General features: G+C 41.7%; 1 protein-coding gene across 4 annotated transcripts in view; it reads left to right on the top strand.

The window, feature by feature from the left end:
• The first annotated feature begins 1,645 nt into the window (after window positions 1–1,645).
• The window catches only part of CADPS2 (calcium dependent secretion activator 2), a 287,348-nt gene continuing 269,459 nt past the window's right edge, over window positions 1,646–19,534 (top strand). For all 4 annotated transcript variants that reach the window (XM_051795418.1, XM_051795416.1, XM_051795417.1 and 1 more), the window contains exon 1: window positions 1,646–2,085. In XM_051795418.1, coding sequence (XP_051651378.1) covers window positions 1,759–2,085 — 327 coding nt within the window. In that variant the 5' untranslated portion in view covers window positions 1,646–1,758. The remainder of the gene's footprint in view (window positions 2,086–19,534) is intronic.

Genomic DNA, 19,534 nt, shown 5'->3' with positions numbered 1-19,534 from the left:
TGGCATGTGATTGCTTATGGTGGCCCCCACAAAAACTGGCTTAAGCAATTACTGTGCTAAGGAAATGTGACTACAGATGTTCAATAGGTTGACATTCGTGCTCTTCCCTGACTGCCTTTCTGCATTTCACAAGTTTTGCCTACTATTATACAATGTTAAGGACACAAGCCAACCATATAAATAACCCACCTATTTTTATATGACTGCTACACTTAGCACTCAAGCTTTGAAGAAAGCCAGTGTGTTTGTCAGGACAACTCTCCCTCAATGTTTCACCTCATTCCCCTGGTAGAGATTCAGAGGCAGAACCCAGACTCCTAGTGCCTAATGCTGCCATCTAACTAATAGCTGCTGCCCTCAGCAAGAGGAATTCCACCTCCTGAAAGATGGTTCAGTAGGCAGATAACTGCCAGCTTTAAAGATCCTTTCCTAAATCTGCAGTACTGGGAACTTCAAAATATTGATAATGGACTAGAGTCCACTACTCTAAACCCAGCCCAACTCATACAGTGAGAACAGGGTTGGCTGCCTGAGTTTGTTGAGTTTCCATGCAGGGCTTTGAAAACCTGTCACTGGTATAGAGCAGGGCCTGAAGCAGCATGGGCACAGCCTCAGCTACCGTTGTTTTAGAGCAGCATATAGAGCCACGGCCTTCTGTGAGCCAGTCCATCCCTCCAGCCTTCGTCCTCCTGGCCCCTGATCCTTTCCTGCTCAGTAGTTCCCTTGTCCTCCCTGGTACCAGCACCTTTGCATGTGGGTGAATAGGGATTGAGAGAAGGACTTGTTGATCCACATGAAATCGGATGTCTTTTCCCTCCCCAAGCCTGCCTTTCCAGGGGGTCCTGATCAGACTCCAGGAATCTGGCTTTCACACGGTGAAGCCCTTTTTGTTCAATTTTAGAGCCTCCTAGTCGTAGGGCTTCGTATGGTTCTCACAGCCTTAAGTGTGACGACAACCACTGTGAATACAAACCTGTTCGGATCCTCAGACAGTGGAATAACGACTTCGGAGAGATGTGAACGACCGATTTGTGGCTGCAGGCTCCCGACAGAAATAACCTACGAGAGCAACGCATAGTTCAGCATCAGCCCACTACCCACCTCAAAAAGGCAGGGTTTCGGTGTCTTCCTCTTCTGGGGCCATTTGAGATGTCTCTCATTTCCACCCCCACTACTTGGCAGAGGATGCCAGTGAGCCCGGGGTCGCTGGCGCGCACAGCCTCCGCTCTCCCCTTCCAGCACGGCGTTTCGCCGTGTGTCAGAGCCGGATGGAGAGGGCAGGATGCGCTTCCCACGGCGGCCCCGCTGGCCGGGACGCGGGGCAGGGCGCACCGGACCAGCGCTGCCAGGGAAGCTCCCGGCCAGCAGCTGCCCTTATTGGGAGCAGGGCAGCCGAGCCGCGTCGTGCCGTGCGGTGCCGAGTCATGCTGTACTGTGCGGTGCTCTGTCAGATGCGGCGCTGCCCTCCCTTGCCCGTCCTGGCCACTCGCGGGCCGCTATCCCCGCCGGGGCGGGCGAAGATGTTAGCCCGGCCCCGGTCCCGCCTCTGTCTCCGCCGGGAGCCGGTCGAAGCAATTCCCAGGCAACCCGGGCTCGACCCCTTTCCCAAACCCCGCCTCTCCTCCCCGCCCCTCCGCTCCCGCCCGGCAGCCGCCGCCGGTCGGAAACAGTCCGTGTGTAAACTCGACGTGTCCGGAAAGGTACGCGCCGCTCCCCACCTCGCTCCGTGCCAGCCGCCGGGCGCGCCCCCCGAGCGCGATGCTGGACCCTTCCTCCAGCGAGGAGGAGTCCGATGAGCTGCTGGAAGAGGAGCGGCGGGACGTGCTGGTGGCGGCGGGCGGCGGCTCTCCGCGCTCGCTGCCACCGGCGCCGCCCCGGGACTCTCGGGGCAGAGAGGCCGGGGCGGCGCGGGAGACCAGCCCCAGCCCCTCGGTGCTGAGCGAGGGCCGGGATGAGCAGGAGCGCCTGCAGCGAGAGGAGCGGGAGAAGCGGCTCCGGCTGCAGCTCTACGTGTTCATCGCGAGGTGCATCGCGCACCCCTTCAACGCCAAGCAGCCCACAGACATGGCCCGCCGGCAGCAGAAGGTGAGCCCCCGCCTCCCCGCTCCCCCTGCCCCGCCGCCTGCGCTTGTCTCCCGCGGGCCATCCCGCAGCCACGGCCGCCGCCGCGCTCCCGCCCCGCAACAGGTTGAGCGCCGCCCCGGGCACCGGGCGGGACACGGCGCCAGGAGCCGCCGGCGGCATCGCGGGCGCTGCGGGAGCAGCTGCTGGAGGGCTGGGTTTGAGCCCGCCTTCCTCAAAACAGACCCTTCACCTAGAAATCCATCAGTCACCGGGGTGAAGTCGTTTAAGTTTTTAGAGTTATGCTTAAAGTCGCCGTGCGAAGGGCACAGGAGCGCAGGGAGCGGGCGCGGGGGCGCTGGGGCCGCTCTGCCGTGGAGGATCTGTTCCTGCTTCTCGGCGCTGCCTGATGACTGGAGTTAAATTTCCCAGAGGTGCCTTCTGTGAGTCGCGTTCTGACCATCAGTACCCAACTCGAGCAAATTAAGCCATAATACAGAGGTGAACGAGAAAACTATTTTGTTTCATGAATTATTAAGTGCGCTCTTTCTGTACATAGAAACAATCAACATGCGTGTTTGTGATGAGAATGGCCTTCTAGTGAAGGTTGACCAAAATTATTCTCTGCACCTTGTACATCAAATACAAGCTGTTGAGAACTGGCAGGTGTGTGGTAGGGATTTTTGCTTATTCTCACTTACTTTTGAGCTGTTGAATAGGTAGAATACTTAAGGCATTGCATTTCCAGATAACCACTTAAAAGCTCAACTCTTGAAATGTTTGGTCTAAAAAGTTTGTGTATTTTTACTGTCAATTCTGTAAACAAACAGGCCAATTCAAGTCAAAACAGAAAAGAAACAAATAAAAAACCCCATTCCACATAATTTTCCAGAAGGATAGTGATAGAACACAAAAAAGAATTAATTTCCCCTTGGCTTTTTATGATCTTGATGCTTCCATATCTCTAAGGGTTTGTAGAATTCAATACTAAATGTTTTGAGTTGTTTGAAGTATGTCTGCTACAGGTAATTGTGCTTAGTGAATTCTCTGACAAGTTAACGTGGCGGTAATAATAAGATTATTTCTGAAAAAAATGTTTTGGTTTTATTAAGTGTTAGGTGCTTAAACTGTGGAGCCTGTATAAAGACATCTTGTAAGCAGAAAGCCAAAGAAAACGTGTCAAAATGAGAATTTTCACCCCACTGAAGATTACTCACCCCAAAACAGTCACCATAGAAACGATATTTTGAAGAGACATCTGGAGGTCATCTGAGTGTGACTTCCCACTGGACAAAGCCAAAGTGAACTTGATGCAGTGTTGATACCAATCTAGGTTCAAGCAGGAGACTCAGAAGCCTCCAGAGATGAGATCCCACAGCCCATCTGTGTGACCTGCTCCAGTGCCACGTTGCCCTCCTCTTGATTAAATTTTCCTAATCAGCTTCCAAGTTAAGCTTGTGACTATCAATCGCAGAAGATACTGAGTATTTAGAAGTTCTCGCTTATCTCAGTCATTAAGCATAGGAACTGTTTTAAAAATAACTGCTGTATTATTTTTATTAATAAAATGTCTGCAAATACAGAAATAAAACTGTTGTGGATTTAACATATGACCAATGAACAAAGTGATTGATAGAATTGACTTGATACCTAAAATTACATGCTACTCCTGGTAATTACTGTTTTTACGTGAACTCTGACTTTTGGGTTAATAACTGTATGCCCAAAGAGACTTTTGTCATGTTTAGGAATTTAGCTGCAGAACAATGATGACTTGTCTTTAGCTGGTCAGAAAATAGAGTTTTTAAATAAGACATAACACAAAATAATTCTTTCTAGGAGTTGCATTTCTGTCTAGGAAGTAATGAAATGCACATTACCATCCTTCCTCTTATTTGACACTGTGGTATATATTACCCAGTAAATATAGGGTAGCAGAAGTGGTCCTGAGTTTTGAGAGTTCAGAAAACCTGCTTCGATAGTTCGAGATTGCTGAGAGCTGTACAAAGGAGCCTTCTTTTGTGTCTAGTTTCTGCACTCTGTGCTGCATGGTGACCCTGTGAATGAGAGTACAACCACCTGTCTTACACCATGTCCTGAAGGAAGACACTTTCGGAGATGTGATAGCTGGTCTAGAGAAGAGATGACTGAGAGGGGACCTAATAAATGTATATGAGTATCTAAAGGCAGGGTGTCAAGAGGATGGAGCCCAGCTTTTCTGGGTGATGCCAAGCAATAGGACAAGAGGCAATGGGCAGAAACTGATGCACAGGAAGTTCCACCTGAATATGAGGAAGAACTTCTTTACTGTGCATGTGACCAGGCACTGGAACAGGTTGCCCGGAGAGGTTGTAGAGTCTCACTCACTGGAGATATTTAAGAACTGTCTGGATGCAATCCTGTGCCATGTGCTCTGGGATGACCCTGCTCAGACAGTGAGGTTGGACAAGATGACCCACTGTGGTCCCTTCCAGCCTTACTCATTCTGTGATTCTGTGATTCATATTCCATGGGGTAAAAGTCTGTCTTGTTTCCTGAATTAATTTTCTCTCTGCCAAGGTATGATACAAATATGGATTCTTCCTTGATCTCTTCTTTTGCTTCACTTCTGACTTGTGTGATGTGACTGGCTGTCTGTTGAGAGCTGGACTGAGGTTCCTTACCCATGTTATTTAACTGGAGCTGTTAACTACTGCATGCCCTGTCCATCATCAGTAGATAAGTGATCCAAGACATGGTTTTGAATCAGAACCTTTGATGCTGTTTGGTTCCAGCTCCCTGCCTCTTTCAGCTTGTGCACTCTTTGTAATGCTTTTGCACCAGCAGTCTTTCTGATAACCTAAGAATAGTATCCACCCTGCTTAAGAGCAAAAGTAATTGGTTCTTTCTGCCAGTTCATTTGGTATATTGCTGAGCAAAAACTGCATTCTGCAGTATTTTAATGTGCTGCATTCCTCCTTTTTAATGTGGAACATATTATCCAGTAAGGGAATGAGAAAGAATTCATATATCAAATATCCTCAACTGTACTGTAATATCAGTAAGGAAATGGGTTACAATATGGCTGGCTTCTTATGTTCTTGCTTCAGTATCAGATTAAAATACACTATACAGTATCTTGAAACCACCATACTTAAAGGACTGCGTAATACTAATTAAAGAATTTTAAATGCAGGCAATGTTTCATTCCTCTGTTGTCCTTTCTTCTTCCTTCTTGCTAAGTAAAATTAGCTCTGCTGTATTGTGATAGATAAGATTAACTAAAAAAATCAAACTCTAAGAAAAAAAAGAAGTATTATAATTCACCAGAGTCCGTCAATTCCAATGACTTCTTTTTAATGACAAATTTAATGTCATTTAACCCAAGTTTTGCTGAATCACATATTTTTATGGTAAGACTGCGTTTGTTTTTTTTTAAATCTTTAGGATATGTGGTAAAAATACTTTTTTTAAACTGTTCAGAGTTAGTTGGTGGCCTGCTATTGCATCCTATCTTATTTTGGTTGCAAATAGATTTTTAATAGAGAAGGAGGAATAGGCAAATATTGGAGATGTGGAGCTGAAACATGGTGTGATTTTTCAAGGTTGTGTGGCAAATCCTGACAAAGATGGAGTTTTCTCTAAAGAGTAGACCTAATATGTATTTAGTAACATTTTTTCAATAGATATTTATGGACATTTAGTCATGTATTTTCCTACTTTTAGAGAAATATTAATGCATTAATGCATTACATATGGTTCTTTTGTAAAGCAAGGTTTGTCTGTCCCTGGTTTAAAGAGACCGTAACTTTTTTGTAGTTACCACTTTTTTATGAGTCCTCTTGAATGTATTTCAGCATTTTTATTTTCTGTGTCTCCACTCCTCTTTGTTTCTAGTCTCAGCAAAAGAGAAGAAGAAAATACTTAAAACATCCCATTCTTCTTCCTTGTGTTCTCCTACCCCAACCAAACTGAATCTCAATCCAGCAGATTGAGTTGGTCCGTAGAATGAGATTGAGGTGGTGAAGGAAATGCGTTGCTGTTGTGACTTTTTTCCATCAAGGAAAAGTGGTGTCTGTGAACATACACTGAGTCGGTGATTAGATGATGACCTTGGTAACTGCTGTTTATACTAATCAGTTGTACACTTGTGTGTACCTACTCAGTTTTACTCAGGGAGTACATGCCAAGGGCAGGTTCTATATCTGGCAGACAAATCTGGCAGAGTTAAAGTTCCTGGGGAAGGAAGGGACAATGAAATACTACAATTAACTAAAAAAAAAGTTCTTCCTGTGTTTTAATCCCTCAACATTTTAAAATTTACTCTGGTAATCAAGTGGCCACACAAAAACCCAAGACTGAGGAAGAAGTAACACTCCTAGGCTAAACGAGATTTCATAATGCATGAAAGGCTTAGTACATCAAAGCTGATATTCAGGTCTTGCTTTCATAGGTGATAGGTAGCAGAAGTAATTGATCTGGCTGCATAAAATTCGTAACTGAATAACTTTATTTCCTGAATACTTGATGACCATTTTTTCTCTCCTGTCCAGCTGCTCAATCACGAGTAGATCGAAAACATTGACTTCTAGTTAACTGTCAAAGTAGGAGCAGTAATAATAATTTATTTTCATCTGAATTCTGTGAGTTTGTTCGTATCTGTTTCTTGGAGTTTACCTCTAAAGAAGAGGTTTACAGTAATATGTGTCCACTAAGAAATAGTATCAGGAAAATGCTGGTTGTGGGGATAGACTTCATTCTCTGAATCACAGTTTTATTCTCAATGTTTTTATTTCTCCTGTCCCAAGCTTCACATTTCCTTGCTTTTGAGCTGGTGGTGTGTATCTACTTATTTATTGACTAAGCATATTTTGGAAAAGAAAAATCGTCTCTTGGCTTCTGAGCCTGCTGCATAAGATGTTGCTTTCTGCACTGCTAAGGTATCAAGGAGAGTACATCCAAAGCTATTGTTTTCGGGAACTCTAGACACATTTAAGAGGAAGAGCTTAGGTATAAAACTTGGTCATCTGGTCAAAATTCTGCTGAAGAGCTTTCTAGGAACATCTTCCATTCCTACCTTCATTGTTTCCCTTAGAAAAATTTCAGGGTTTTTTTGGTGTTTCAGGAAATCATTTTAAATCAAGTTTGTTTGCCTTATTTTCCCCCATAACACCTTGTCATGATGCTCTAAACTGTGTGTATTTTATTTGCAGGCGAGTATAGAATGTTTTGGTAAATCCTGTTGAAGCCCATAATATAGTGGCCTACAGAGCTCTATACATGTTGAGACAAGACTATTCGCAAATAGATCTTTTTGCCCCTGTCAGAACTGGCTCTTTGGGGAAGAAGCTGGTTTTGCTTGCAGTAGGCAAGTTACTCACCACTGGCAATTGAATCAACCCATGGCTGAAGAAATACTGAAGGGTGACAAGAGAAGCAGAGCCTTCTAGTTACCAGCACCGCTTCAGAAATTATGGTCCTTCAGAGTTTTGTTTTAATCTTAAATTCTTCTGTTGGCCTGCCAGCTCAGAATTGATAGCTGGGGTTTGGCCAAAAGCTAGACAATGTGCTGGGAAAACCAGGAGCTGGTAAACAGCTGTGTTATGAAGTGAATGTGTATGGACAGTCTGCAAACCTAGTATACTGTGATGAAAAATTCATCAGTCTCTTCTTTTACTTGCTTGTTTTGTTTTCCCTGCTTATTTTACCTATACTTGCCTTTGAAATTTGATTTTTTTAGTTATTATTATTTGATGGAGCAATTTTATGTTTTTTTCTGAATGAGTGACCCCAGGTTTTTTCTTTTTTTCTGTCACCCACACAGTTTGAGAAGTGTGTTGACTTTGTTGGCACATACCCCATTTAAAGTGCCTGAGGAAGACTAGTTATTAGGGGCTTATGAGGAGGGTTTGAAGGATCAGTTGATTGTCTCTATCTCTGCAGGAACTGTACAGGGGAATTGGCTGGCTGGGCTGCCTTGCATTTCTCACCCTTTGCAGTTGTTATTCTCACATTATATTTTATGTATCTGAACTGCTGTAATTGGTGACTGAGAAGCAGAAATACCAAATCAGCTCATCTTGTCTTCAATACTTTATCTGAAATTATTTGAAAAATATATCCATTGCTACCATGGAATAACAAAGCTGGTGAGAATACTCTTTTCCCCTCTGAGCCACACTTCTTTACGTGTTATCTGGAGAGGGCAATATATCAAAATAACCATTACCATGTACTGTCTTTAACTATACAATATTGCCAGAGCAGAAAACACTTGTTGGTTGCTAGTTAACTGTTCATTGAATGATGCATTTCTATAAAAGCAAATTTTCATTTTCCCTTCCTTACTTCTCCATGCACACCTGCTGTCATCAGTTCATGTTTGGAGACACTACTAACCACCTGCCTTTCCATTTGCGTGCTGGTTATTAGAGTTGGTTTTTCTCTTTCTGGCTTTTACCATTTCTTTTTCATATTAGTGAAAATCATTCTGAAGTTGCTTTTGCAATGTATTGTTTTGCTTTTTTAATGTACCTCTGTATTTGTGTTCTACTTTCCTGTTACCCTTGTTTCTTTTTTGTGTGTACATCTCCTATTTTGCTAGCTTACCATATCCCTGTCTGCTGCTGTTTCCCTTGCTAGAACTGGAAAGCTAATAGCTCAGGGACAAAACTTGCTTTCTGAACCCAAGAGGTGTCCATAGGGGAAGATGGGATGATATGTTGTCTTCTAGGAAAGTGCTTGGCTTACCTCTGCTGATTGAGGGATGTGTGTTGGGGTGCCAGTCTTTGTGCCTTGACTCTAGTTCTATATTTAGTTGTACTGAGCCCCAGTTAGTATGTTACTCTGTCTAAACCAGGTGCAAGCCTCTAAGGTTTTAAAACTCTTTAATCTTTAAGTAATTTTTCATATAGGGTTTTTTTTTTTGCACATTAGCTGCAAACATGACTCCTGTATTTCTTTCCAAGTTACTCCTCTTGCTGCCAGCTGATGGCAGTGGCATGCACAGGTCTGGTACTCAGACCTCTCCGTGGCTTCTAGCTATTGCCATTGAGGATGGGAGGAAGGGAGAGGAATAGTGTTTGCTGAAGTCCTGTTCCATTTGCCTAGTACCTATCTCCAGTGCCCATTTCTGCCTAGAAGTGCTGGCGCTGAATTGAAAGCAGCTCAGTTCTTGTGTGTTGCAGCAGATTCCCCCAGGTTTCAGAGTAGCAGCTGTGAAAAGGCAGTTTTCAATTTGTTGCTGTGTGTGGGAAACTCTGAGCAGCAGGAGAGATGGAGTGTTTGCATGTCGATACCAGGCTGCATAAGTTTAAGTTTGCATTTTGAAGGTTATTTTCTCAGCCATAAGCATTGAAGGCTTTTCATTTTGTATTTAAAATTCTCTAGAAGTTGATGGTACTTATTAAAAAAATATATATATATAGTTCTTATTTGTTTTGCAGTGAGGAGAAAAAGCATATGCTTCTCTTCAAGCATGATTACTTGTGTGCATGAAGTCAAGAATATTCTTGAGTGTTTTTCCTGTCAGGAAGGGGAAAAGCATTAATTAACAGTATTGTGAAGAATGAAGTACAGTGAGTACTTTTTTAACTACATGACCTGGTGAAGAAAAATTAGAAAAAGAGAAGTTGATTATACAAGATTTTTTCTCCAGCTCTGTTTCCATTTTTCTCTCAACCATTAATTATTCATTTATCTTCAGTTGTCTTGTCTGTGAGATTTTAGAAATAGAGGCTGGCAGCTTCTGTGTGATAAAAGTGCTGGAGGGATACTTTGAGTGAAAGTATAGATACCCCAAAAAAATCCTTAGGATAGTACTTTGAGTAGACTTGGTTGGGCCACAGATGAGGATATGGAAGAAAGGACAAAGCTGGAAAAAAAGTGGATAGTCTCAATATTCATGTCAGTTATACAAAATAGGAAGAGTAAAGAGCTGGTGAGAAATGTGGGGCACAGGAGTTGGAGTCCATAAAAATCAGTAGTAGGATACAGTGCACTGGGGAAAACTGTTTTTTCTGTAGAAGATTGGAGTTGTTTCTTATGTTTAGGATTTTCTAATGGTGAATTCATGAGTTTTCTGTTTTTTAAAAATATCTACCTTCAGGCAGTCTATGCCAAATGTTTATCTTGCTGGCTTTTGCTGGGAATCATCTCCAGTTTGTGCCTATTGCTCATACATTCCTTCATTTATTTCTAAATTATGTATTCTGAGGCCTTGTAGGAAGATTGTTTCTTGTTCAGAAGTGTTCTATGTATGTTTTGCCGTTCCACTGTTTAATACATCAGATATGCATTAATGCTAAAACATTAATATTGACCATTTTAAATATTTTTTTAATTTTGATCTCTTTATGAATGGAACATAAGCAAAGAAAAGAAATAAAAATAAATAAGAGGTTTTTTGGTATAGATCCGATATTAAATCATTTTAGCAATCAGGTCCCCTCTCACTCTCTTCCTACAGTGTCATTAAAAGGCAGAGAATTTTTCAGCCTCTTACCAGTGGGAATTTAAAAGTAAATAGTGGTATTTAGAGATAGAAGTTAGAAAACTCCATTAGAAATTTTTTTTTTCTAGTAAACATTTTTTCTACTCCAACTCTGAGTTGGAGTATTTGCCTGAACAGACACTTAGATTCAGTTTGTGGTGACTTTACTCCAAATGCAGTATCATTCTCATAACCACACATATACTTGTCTCAGTTTAATGACACTAAAGTGTTTTGCTAAGGAGGATGGGTTATGAGGAAGACCAAACTCCTCCCTCTAAGCAATTGTAAATCCGAAATTAAGAGGCTCCAATTGAGGAAGTATGGAGAAAGAAAAAATAACAGCCCTTTATTAAAGGATGTATGTGTATTGGCAGGGGACCCCTGGTGGTCTAGTGGTTAGGATGCGGCGCTCTCACCGCCACGGCCCAGGTTTGATTCCTGGTCAGGGAAACTCCCCCGGGCAGATGGAGCTCGTCAGCCCTGTAAGGCCATCCATCTAAGAGAAGGTCACTCTAAACAAACCTATGTCCTGAGGACCTCGCTGCCACTGTCCAAGCTCGCTCGACCCCGGCAGATGAACCTCAGGATTAAAGAGTGGGCTCAGTTCAGTGCACACTGTGTCTCACCTAAAAAATCCACTGCGCAGGCTCGAAGGGGAATGACCTTTCCCAAATCTTCACTCACGAAGACTGGCCATACTTATGTGTATTGGCAGAACAACAGAAAACCACAAAAACAACCAAACAATAATCCTGTACCCAGAAATCCCCCTCAGAAAGCAAACAGTTCAGTACTTTCTGCCTTTTGGCGCAGTTCTAACCACGGCCAGCAGGGGGCGCTGTTGGGCTCTGGTAGTCGCCACGTGGGGCCCTGGATCGGGGGAGAAGCCGAAAATGGAGATCTTACCCTCACCACCAAGAAGGGGAGGGGGAAAAGGGGGTTCTTCCCACGAAAATCAAGGGTTTGTGGCTGGCTGTGGCCGGGATTTTCCCGCCTTCGTTGATGGGCACAAGCTGCTGCCAAACACGGGAGTGGAGGAGGGAAAAGGTAACCTCCTCCCCAAAAGGTTCCTCTGCAGATGAGTCAAGCCTCTCTGGTGATATCCAAGCAGACCTGGTCTGGGGGCAGAACAGGGGGCAGGAAACAAACTGGGGCCAGAAAACAGCCAGATGACCAGGCTGAAAACAAAGTCAACCTTGGACCCCTCCAACACACACCCTCCCTACAGTCAAGGCAAAAGTGAAGTGCCTCCTGTTTTCAAGGACAGAGAGGAAAAAAAACAATCACCCCTCTTCACAGTCTTCAGAGGGCCATCAGCTTGGAATGTGGATCTGCTGGCTAGTTCTTTTGTCTGGGTCAGTCACCCAAGGCAAAACTACCCTCCCCTGTTCAACATCCTCCCCTTATAGTGATGCATGGGAAAGAAAAATTCCCTGCCTCGTTTTTTAGAACAAGTAAGCCTATGACAATGCTACACACAGTGGAGGTTCTGAGCTTGCTAGTACATAGTTATGAAGTAATTACAAGCATCTTACCTTAAATATTCTGTGATACAAGAAATTTCAGCATACTTTGGCTCCCAAATTCATTTACTTTAAAACACCGCCTGAGATTAAGGCTAGCTTTTAAAGTTATCTTATTGTCCTATCCAAGTTTTTAAGTACCCTTACTTAATGTTTCCAGGCCATTTTCTGTGGTAATAAGTGTTACGAAGCGACCAGCTGTGTTTTGTGACTATAAGCCTTCTGTTTTACCACCTACAATATGAAAACCAAAACATCCTACAAAGGTAGTCTGAGAATTACAAGATCTAGCAGCCTGTGCATATGTGGATGTATTTTGCTTGTGTGTTGCTGAAAAGGAAATGTTATTCTTAACTGTGTAATATAAAGGTGATCTGCTGGTTCTGCAGATCAGTCACTGACTGGTATCAGACTATGTGACTATTTTTGTGTGTGGCTCTCTCTCAGACACCCTGTGTGTAAGATATACCTTACTGGACTTCTGTTAGAGCCAAATGAAGATTTGTTTGTCCCCTCTTTGCCCCCACCACCCACAGGCTGAGGTAAAATGTCTTTACTTTATGAATTACAAGAACGGACAGCAGTACACTGTCCCTGGGAACAGGAGTGCTTGGCTCTTCCTCAGACTTTCTTGGGAACAACTGGATTCCAGGAATCTTTCTCCTGCCTTAATACACCTTGCTGTCTGTAGATGAAAAGCATCATGTAAGAATTAGAAGTATTATTTACTTAAAATGGCAATAAAATTATTCAGATTATTCTTAAACTGCTAGCTGGTTTGCGTGTTCTGTATATTTAGTAGTTTATTAACACATTAATTGCTAACTGCAGTTGTTAGTCAGAACTCATTCTGTAATGGCCTTCAAGAGGTCCCAGAGGTATGATAAAATCAGTAAATTGGTTAAAGCTTCCATACATGACCCTCTTGCTATATTACAAGCTGTGTCTGTTACAAGTGCACTTAATTATGCAGAGCAGCACACATGGGAAGGAGACTGTACAGGCTGGCAGGGTTCTGTTTCACTGCGCAGATGCACTTTTCTGGTGTCACACTGCTTGCCAGTGTAGATGTGACTTCAAAGAGAGTCAGAGAGATTTAATATAAAGCAGCTAACACAGTCAAGAAAGAGAGATGGAACCTAAATGAGAGAAGTAGCAAAACAGGACAGTCGCCTTTCTGAGCCATTAAAGCAGGACAGAATATGCGATGGCAAACATAAAAACAGCTGAAGTAACAAAGTAATAAGAGTCTTGCTATGTCTGAAGTTAATTAGGGACAACAAACTGCCCCTAATTACTGAAAGTGTGGGATCCTCAGCAAAGCTGCCTGGGATACTAATTAAAAGAACTGATTATAAGAAATAGAATGAATAATTAATGACTGAGAAATCATTTTCAAGAGTATCTCCAGAGAGCAAATAAAGTGCCCTTGGAAAATATTGTGACGCTTTGAGCCATTCACTGAATCTAATCCTGCAGATAGACCTTAACTGGTTTACAGGCGGTTGCTGTGCTTATACTTTCTAGTGCTGAGGATAATAATGCTGGTAGGGATTAATAGGGTCAGAATGACAGGTAAAATAGGAACAGTATTTCCGTTTTAATATCAAATGCTCTTTTCAATTTTTTTTAATGTATGACTTCACTAGAACCTTATGAAATATACTGTCATAGTATATTTTGTTTTAATAATTGGCTTTCCAGTAGTCTGCTGTTCATAGAGCTGAGAGTTCTTGCAGAGGGCAACATCCTCTCCGTATTGATTATTACATGTGTATGTGTAGCAACTGTTGGTCGTCAAGTGTATGGGCCACCAAATGGACTGTGATTTTTCTATGTTCTTGAAAAGACAGCAATATGGAAATTATATCTGACAGAAAAAAAAATTGAAAGTTTAAAGATTTGTCTTCTTCATAAAAAATAAAAAATTAACTTATTAATAAGTTTTTTTATCCTAAGCAGTTCTTTAAAGGGGCTAATCAGGAGTAAAGTTTTATGCAGGCACCTGTTTGAGTGTTCCTGCCTAACTGGGTACTCCTTAATTTATTAACTTGAACTGTCTTAAATAGCCCTAATACTCAATTATATTGACACATTTATAGAGAGTAAATAAAAATAAATGCTTGGAAGCATGGAATCCTAGTTATAATTTCCTATGTGGTTCTGAGTATCTGCCGGAGGCTGAAGGGGGAGGCTACAGGTTCCCCAAAGTGCTTGGGTGCACATGGAGGCAGCCAAGAGTGACATGAGTGCCTTTAAGTAATTAGGCTGCGAGACCAATCCACTGTTATGTGGTGTCCCTCCAGACAGGCATAACATTTAATTCTCACTGATCAATTTGTGATCATTGTAGTGAACCTCCCATTATGTGGAATTCATGTTCACAGATGGAGCAGACCCAGAACTGAAATACCCATGTCCTTTGTAGTGTCTTTTAGTTTTTCTGGGCTTCAATAAATTCATCAGTATCTTGTTGGTCCCATAAGGTTGTGTGTTGTAGTGAATTGCTTAGTATTTATTTGGTCTCATAAGGCTGTACGTTGTAACTCTGAATGTATTCACATACTGGAAGAAGGGAAGCAATTGACTCGTGTGTGCTCGAAGTGAGACCGTGACCATGATCTGTGGCTGAGGCAGAGGGTCCTGCTGCTGGTGGTGCATCCCTGCTTCCTGCGTGCTGTGGTTCTGCCAAATTCCCTACGGGATGTGAAAAACATGCATTTGTGTGTCTATACATAAAAGAGGGGGGAGACGGTGTGTGTATGTGCATAAGAGAGGCACGGAAAAAAGCTACGGATAATATATGATAATAGAATGGGTGCTTCTACTCATGAAACGTTATGATTGCTATTGAAAAAAAAAGTTAGGATCTCATCGGTTTAAAAGAAGTTACACATTGAGCATAAAATACTGACATACAAGTTACTTAATACTACTACTTTTTCAAAAATGTCTTTTTTTTTCATTCTGTTTATTGTAGTAGAAGTTGTAAATTGCCATTTAATTTCTTTAAAAACAAACATCACCCACTCCCAATCCCCCAAACCAACAACAAGCTTAATATCCCAAACCCTGCAGATCTGTATTTCTACCTCAGCTAAGTTTGGTAGCTACTTCATGTAAAACAAACCCTAAACTTTGTGATAAGGAAGCAAAGATGTCCCTATTGCTTATGTTAATAGTAAAAGTTTTATTTTTTATTAATATTGAGCTTTTAGAATTGATTTGATTCCTTCGGGCTAGCTCAAAGTGTGCCCTGTTGAAATCAGTACAATGAATTTCTACTATTCTGTTTCTGCTCTTCGAGTTTTACAGGCTTAAGACTTACATATCATTTTTGGTTTTGTATTTAGGATGGATTTATACCTTGGCTGCAGACACTTGCTCTGGAAGCATATGTGTTCTCAGCGTGAAGGGTAATTTATTTTCCTAATTTGATTCAAATTGGTTTTTTTTCATATAGTGGAAAAATAAGTGGTTCCAACAGGAAAACAGCTATCCTGGTCGTGTGGTTAAAAACAAGAGTAAAAAAAAATTATCATCCTTCGCTGCACAACTGTGCAGAAAGCACTTACCTTTTACTCATTCTGACTTCACTGAGGCTACAGAGCTGCAAACAGCTGTCATAAGCCACTTTTTGGGGAAAAAAAGAAGTTGGTCCATTTTGGTTTTGATAGTGATGTGGTTAGGGTGGAACAGCTTCTTCATATCAGTGATCAGATGGTGTTGCCTTGGTGCTAATAAGATACGGGGGGTAATGCATCCTGATTATAATAGCTGGAGTGATGTGTTGTCTGAGGGACTGGGTAGAGAGGTGTAATGTGCTGAAGCTCTGAGCAATACAAATGGTCAGCAATGCAAATCCATTTCAATCTGTAGTGCTGGACAGCCTGGAAAATGAACAGAACTTCACAATAACATTAAAAGAAGATAGGTAGCCTCTAACCTTTCCTTTCCAAAAAGCTGAAGGATTCAGAGGAAGAAACTAGGTCATTTTGTCGGTGGAGTGAACCCATCCTTGGACAGTATGTGCATTTGTGTGTGTAAGGCAGGTGTCAGGTAATATTTACTTATCACAGTCATTCATATGAATAATAAAACCCCAAAACTTAGGGTACTATCGAAATAGAAAACTGTTTCAAAATACTTGTAAGTCGCTTGCTAATTTTAAGACCAATAATTGTAAGCCAAATAAAGCATTGAAATAATTTGTGTTGTTGGTTTGTTGTTGGGTTTCAATTTTCTTTTTCAATAGCAAGTAAATAAATTTGTGCAATCAGTGCAGAAGAGTGAGAAAGATTATAATGGACTAATACAGTTTTGAAGAGGGGCTGATAGTCTGAGTTAGGGACATCATTTTTGATGCAGTACCTTCCAAACAGTTTTATGTGTGTGTTTGCAAATTGTGTGCATACAACTTAGGAAACCAAATAAGGGCCATTTCTGAAAGGTGGCACAAATGATAGCTGTAGGTTGTCCCCTCAATAGTTATTGTGTTAAACGAGGTATTTTATTCACCTACCAGTTCACAAGATTCTTTCTGAATCACCAAATAGTTACCAGGGAATAACATCTCTACTGCCAAACAGCTCTGCTATCATATTTGTGCCTTTAATGATACCTGTTTGACTAAATGCTTTGCTTTTAGTAATAAGCCAGGCTAACAAAGCTGCTGGGCCTCAGGTACACCAAATAAGCATCCTGGCAAATATCATGGCTGAATGAAATAGTTGTTTCGGTGTGGGATGGAGAGATTATCTTGCAAAATTATTGCAAAGCTGATAATGTCTTCAACACACAAACAAGCTACTGTGCATCATACTTGTACAGCAAATGGGAAGGGACCTCCTGGCTTGAGTCAGTCTCATGTCCAAAACCAAGATGTCTCTTTTATAAACAGGTGAAACTTCAGTTATTAGGTATCCCCACTGTTTTTCCTCACTCCAGTGGTTGTAAGACTTTTGCTTCCCAACAGAATGCATTTGCAGTTTGGTTTATACCCACTTACTGTTTCATCAGCTCTGCCCTTCAGCTACAGTAACAGCTTTTCCTTGCTGAAGGATTTAGTAGAGGATGGTGTCTCATTCTGCTATATGAAACAATCCAAGGTCTGAACCATCCCTCAGGCAGTAGTCTCTCGCCTTCTCTGATTATACTAACAGCCTTTATCTTTTTGCAGCTGGAATTAATTTTGCAGGTGGAATTAGTGTATCTTCCTTCTCATATCACATTAGCATGTGCCAGGGGTGAGCCGAGGCAGTGCATTTGAAACCTCAGGTCTGAGTAGCCAAGAATTAAAATCTCACAGAAGTTCTTGAGATTCCTGACCTGAAGTGTGGGATGCTGAATTTCACCTCATTTCTGTTACCACAGCTCCCATGCTGGCTGTGTTTTCCAGTATGTTTTTTTAATTCCAGTATGGGTTTTTTATCCGCTCTGTGTGCTAATGAATCCCAGCCTGGAGTATCAATATCAGTCTTCAAATTCAGAATGTTGTTTTCCTGTTCTCTTTGTCATAACAAGCATGAAAATACTGCATTTATGTTTAATTTGCAGGTACAGCCCTCCAGAAATTTGAAGCTACCTTTCCTGCTATTTCTTCCTTATCACTTACCCTCATGTTTTTATGGAGTCTTTTTTCCCTTTGTGGCAGTATCTCAGATGCTTAACTGTTTTCTGGATAAGATCGACAATATTCTTTTAGGCGGAAACAAGAATAAAAAGAAAATGTATTACTTGATTTTTGTCATCTCTTAAATAATTCTGATAAATCTGGGACTTCGTAATCCTTCCCATTCTGGGTCAGATGTTGCCCCATTACCCTGATTCTAACCTTATTCTTATATTCTTCTCCTGAGGAGTCCATGGTCCTGTTAAAAAACTCCCTTTAAAGCAAGTGGGTACTATAAAAAACAACAAACGGTAAAGCCATCCTCACAGTATGCAGTGTTTTTATGAGGAAAAAAATACAGATTTTCCACCCTACAGTCTGATTAAGCCTTTGGTGTCACTTCAGATGCTCATGGGTTGACTGGGAACCTCATTCAAGTTAACTGAGCAGAGGTTTAAAACGAACTCTAGAAAACACTGTATTTTCTTCCTACAGTTTACTGTTCCATTTGTAAGCAGAAAGCTACATTTCAGCTATCTCCTAAATTTGTAAAACCACCTGCAACGAACTTAGTGATGATCTTTTTTTCATGGTAGGGCAGTGTTTTTTCTTGTCTGTCAACTTAAGTGAAAGACTAGAAAATAAATCCTGAACATAAACTGAAGCTGATCAGTGAGTTCTCACTAGATTGAAATGGGTCCTAAGCTTTTCGGAGGAGAAAGCTGCAGCTTCCCCCCATGTTTTAATATGATGGAAGGCAAGACACTGTAACTCAAAGTGAAGCAAATTAACCTGTCCATTTGGGATTTTGTCCTTGCTCCCTGTCCATTTGTACTCGTGCTTTGTGGTGCCAAGATGAATTGCGAGTCTCTCCCAAGGCTCCCTAGTAGCACTTCCCATTGCCTGAAAAGATTGCTCTGTAAATGCAGATCTGTAGTGGTCACTGTTTGAAAGTGTCTTTATTATCCCTTGGGTTTGAATTTTACAGCTTTCATTCTACTCTGCTAATTCCCCTATTGGCCTGTTTTTGTCACACTTATCTTTGAACGACTTGTCTTTGAACGAGGTGGTTGTCAGCCGGGAAGTCTGGGAGGCTTTCAGCAGACTTCCTTTCATTGTCTCCTTCAAACATCTGACGTTGTCTGGCCTGCTATCATATTATTAAATGTGTGTACTCTCCTGGAATCACTTACCCTCCTCCCATTCACCCACTATGGGCATCTGCTATGCCCTGCTTGGATGCAGGTATTTAGGCATTGTGAGAAGGGGAACTTTTTTTGGTTCAGTGGGATTTTGCACAAGTAGATGCTTTGTGAATATATTGTATATACAGAGAGTAATAGCTTTAAGACTATTTTCTTTTTTTCCTTTCTTTTTCTCTTAAGAAGGGAACAAAAAATGGTCACACCACTAACCTCTAATTAGAGTAGCTTCATAGAGACCTGCTTGATTTGCCTTTTGAGCTCTGCGCTCCATCAGGTAGGTTTTGATCAAATGCATTCCTGCCAGCATTCAGTTGTTAGCATTCAGTCTACGTTAGTCACCAGTAAATTATGGTCTGTGATATGGTCCAGGTCCCATTGCTTTAGTTCTTTTTCTCTTTACTGATTTTCCTTCTCATTTTGATTATTGCCCTGGTCTCTCACTGCATGTTTCTTAATGCTTTTATTTTGTAGCTTTTCAGAATGAATATCCATGAGTCATGATTTGAAATAAAATGCTAATAATGACATAATTCAATGCTTTGAAATAAACATTTCTGAGATTGTTCCTTTCAAGTGGTAGACTTTGAGAAAAATCATACCACTCTGCAATGATAAGGCAGTAGGAATAAATAAAAAAAAAAAAAGAAAAGGCTAGTAAACT

Source organism: Manacus candei, unplaced genomic scaffold, assembly GCF_025592945.1.
Source record: "Manacus candei isolate 608988 ecotype Guabito, Panama unplaced genomic scaffold, ASM2559294v1 h1tg000043l, whole genome shotgun sequence".
NCBI classification, from domain to species: Eukaryota; Metazoa; Chordata; class Aves; order Passeriformes; family Pipridae; genus Manacus; species Manacus candei.
The sequence above is the reverse complement of the archived record's forward strand: the minus strand, read 5'-3'. Positions and strand labels throughout refer to the sequence as shown.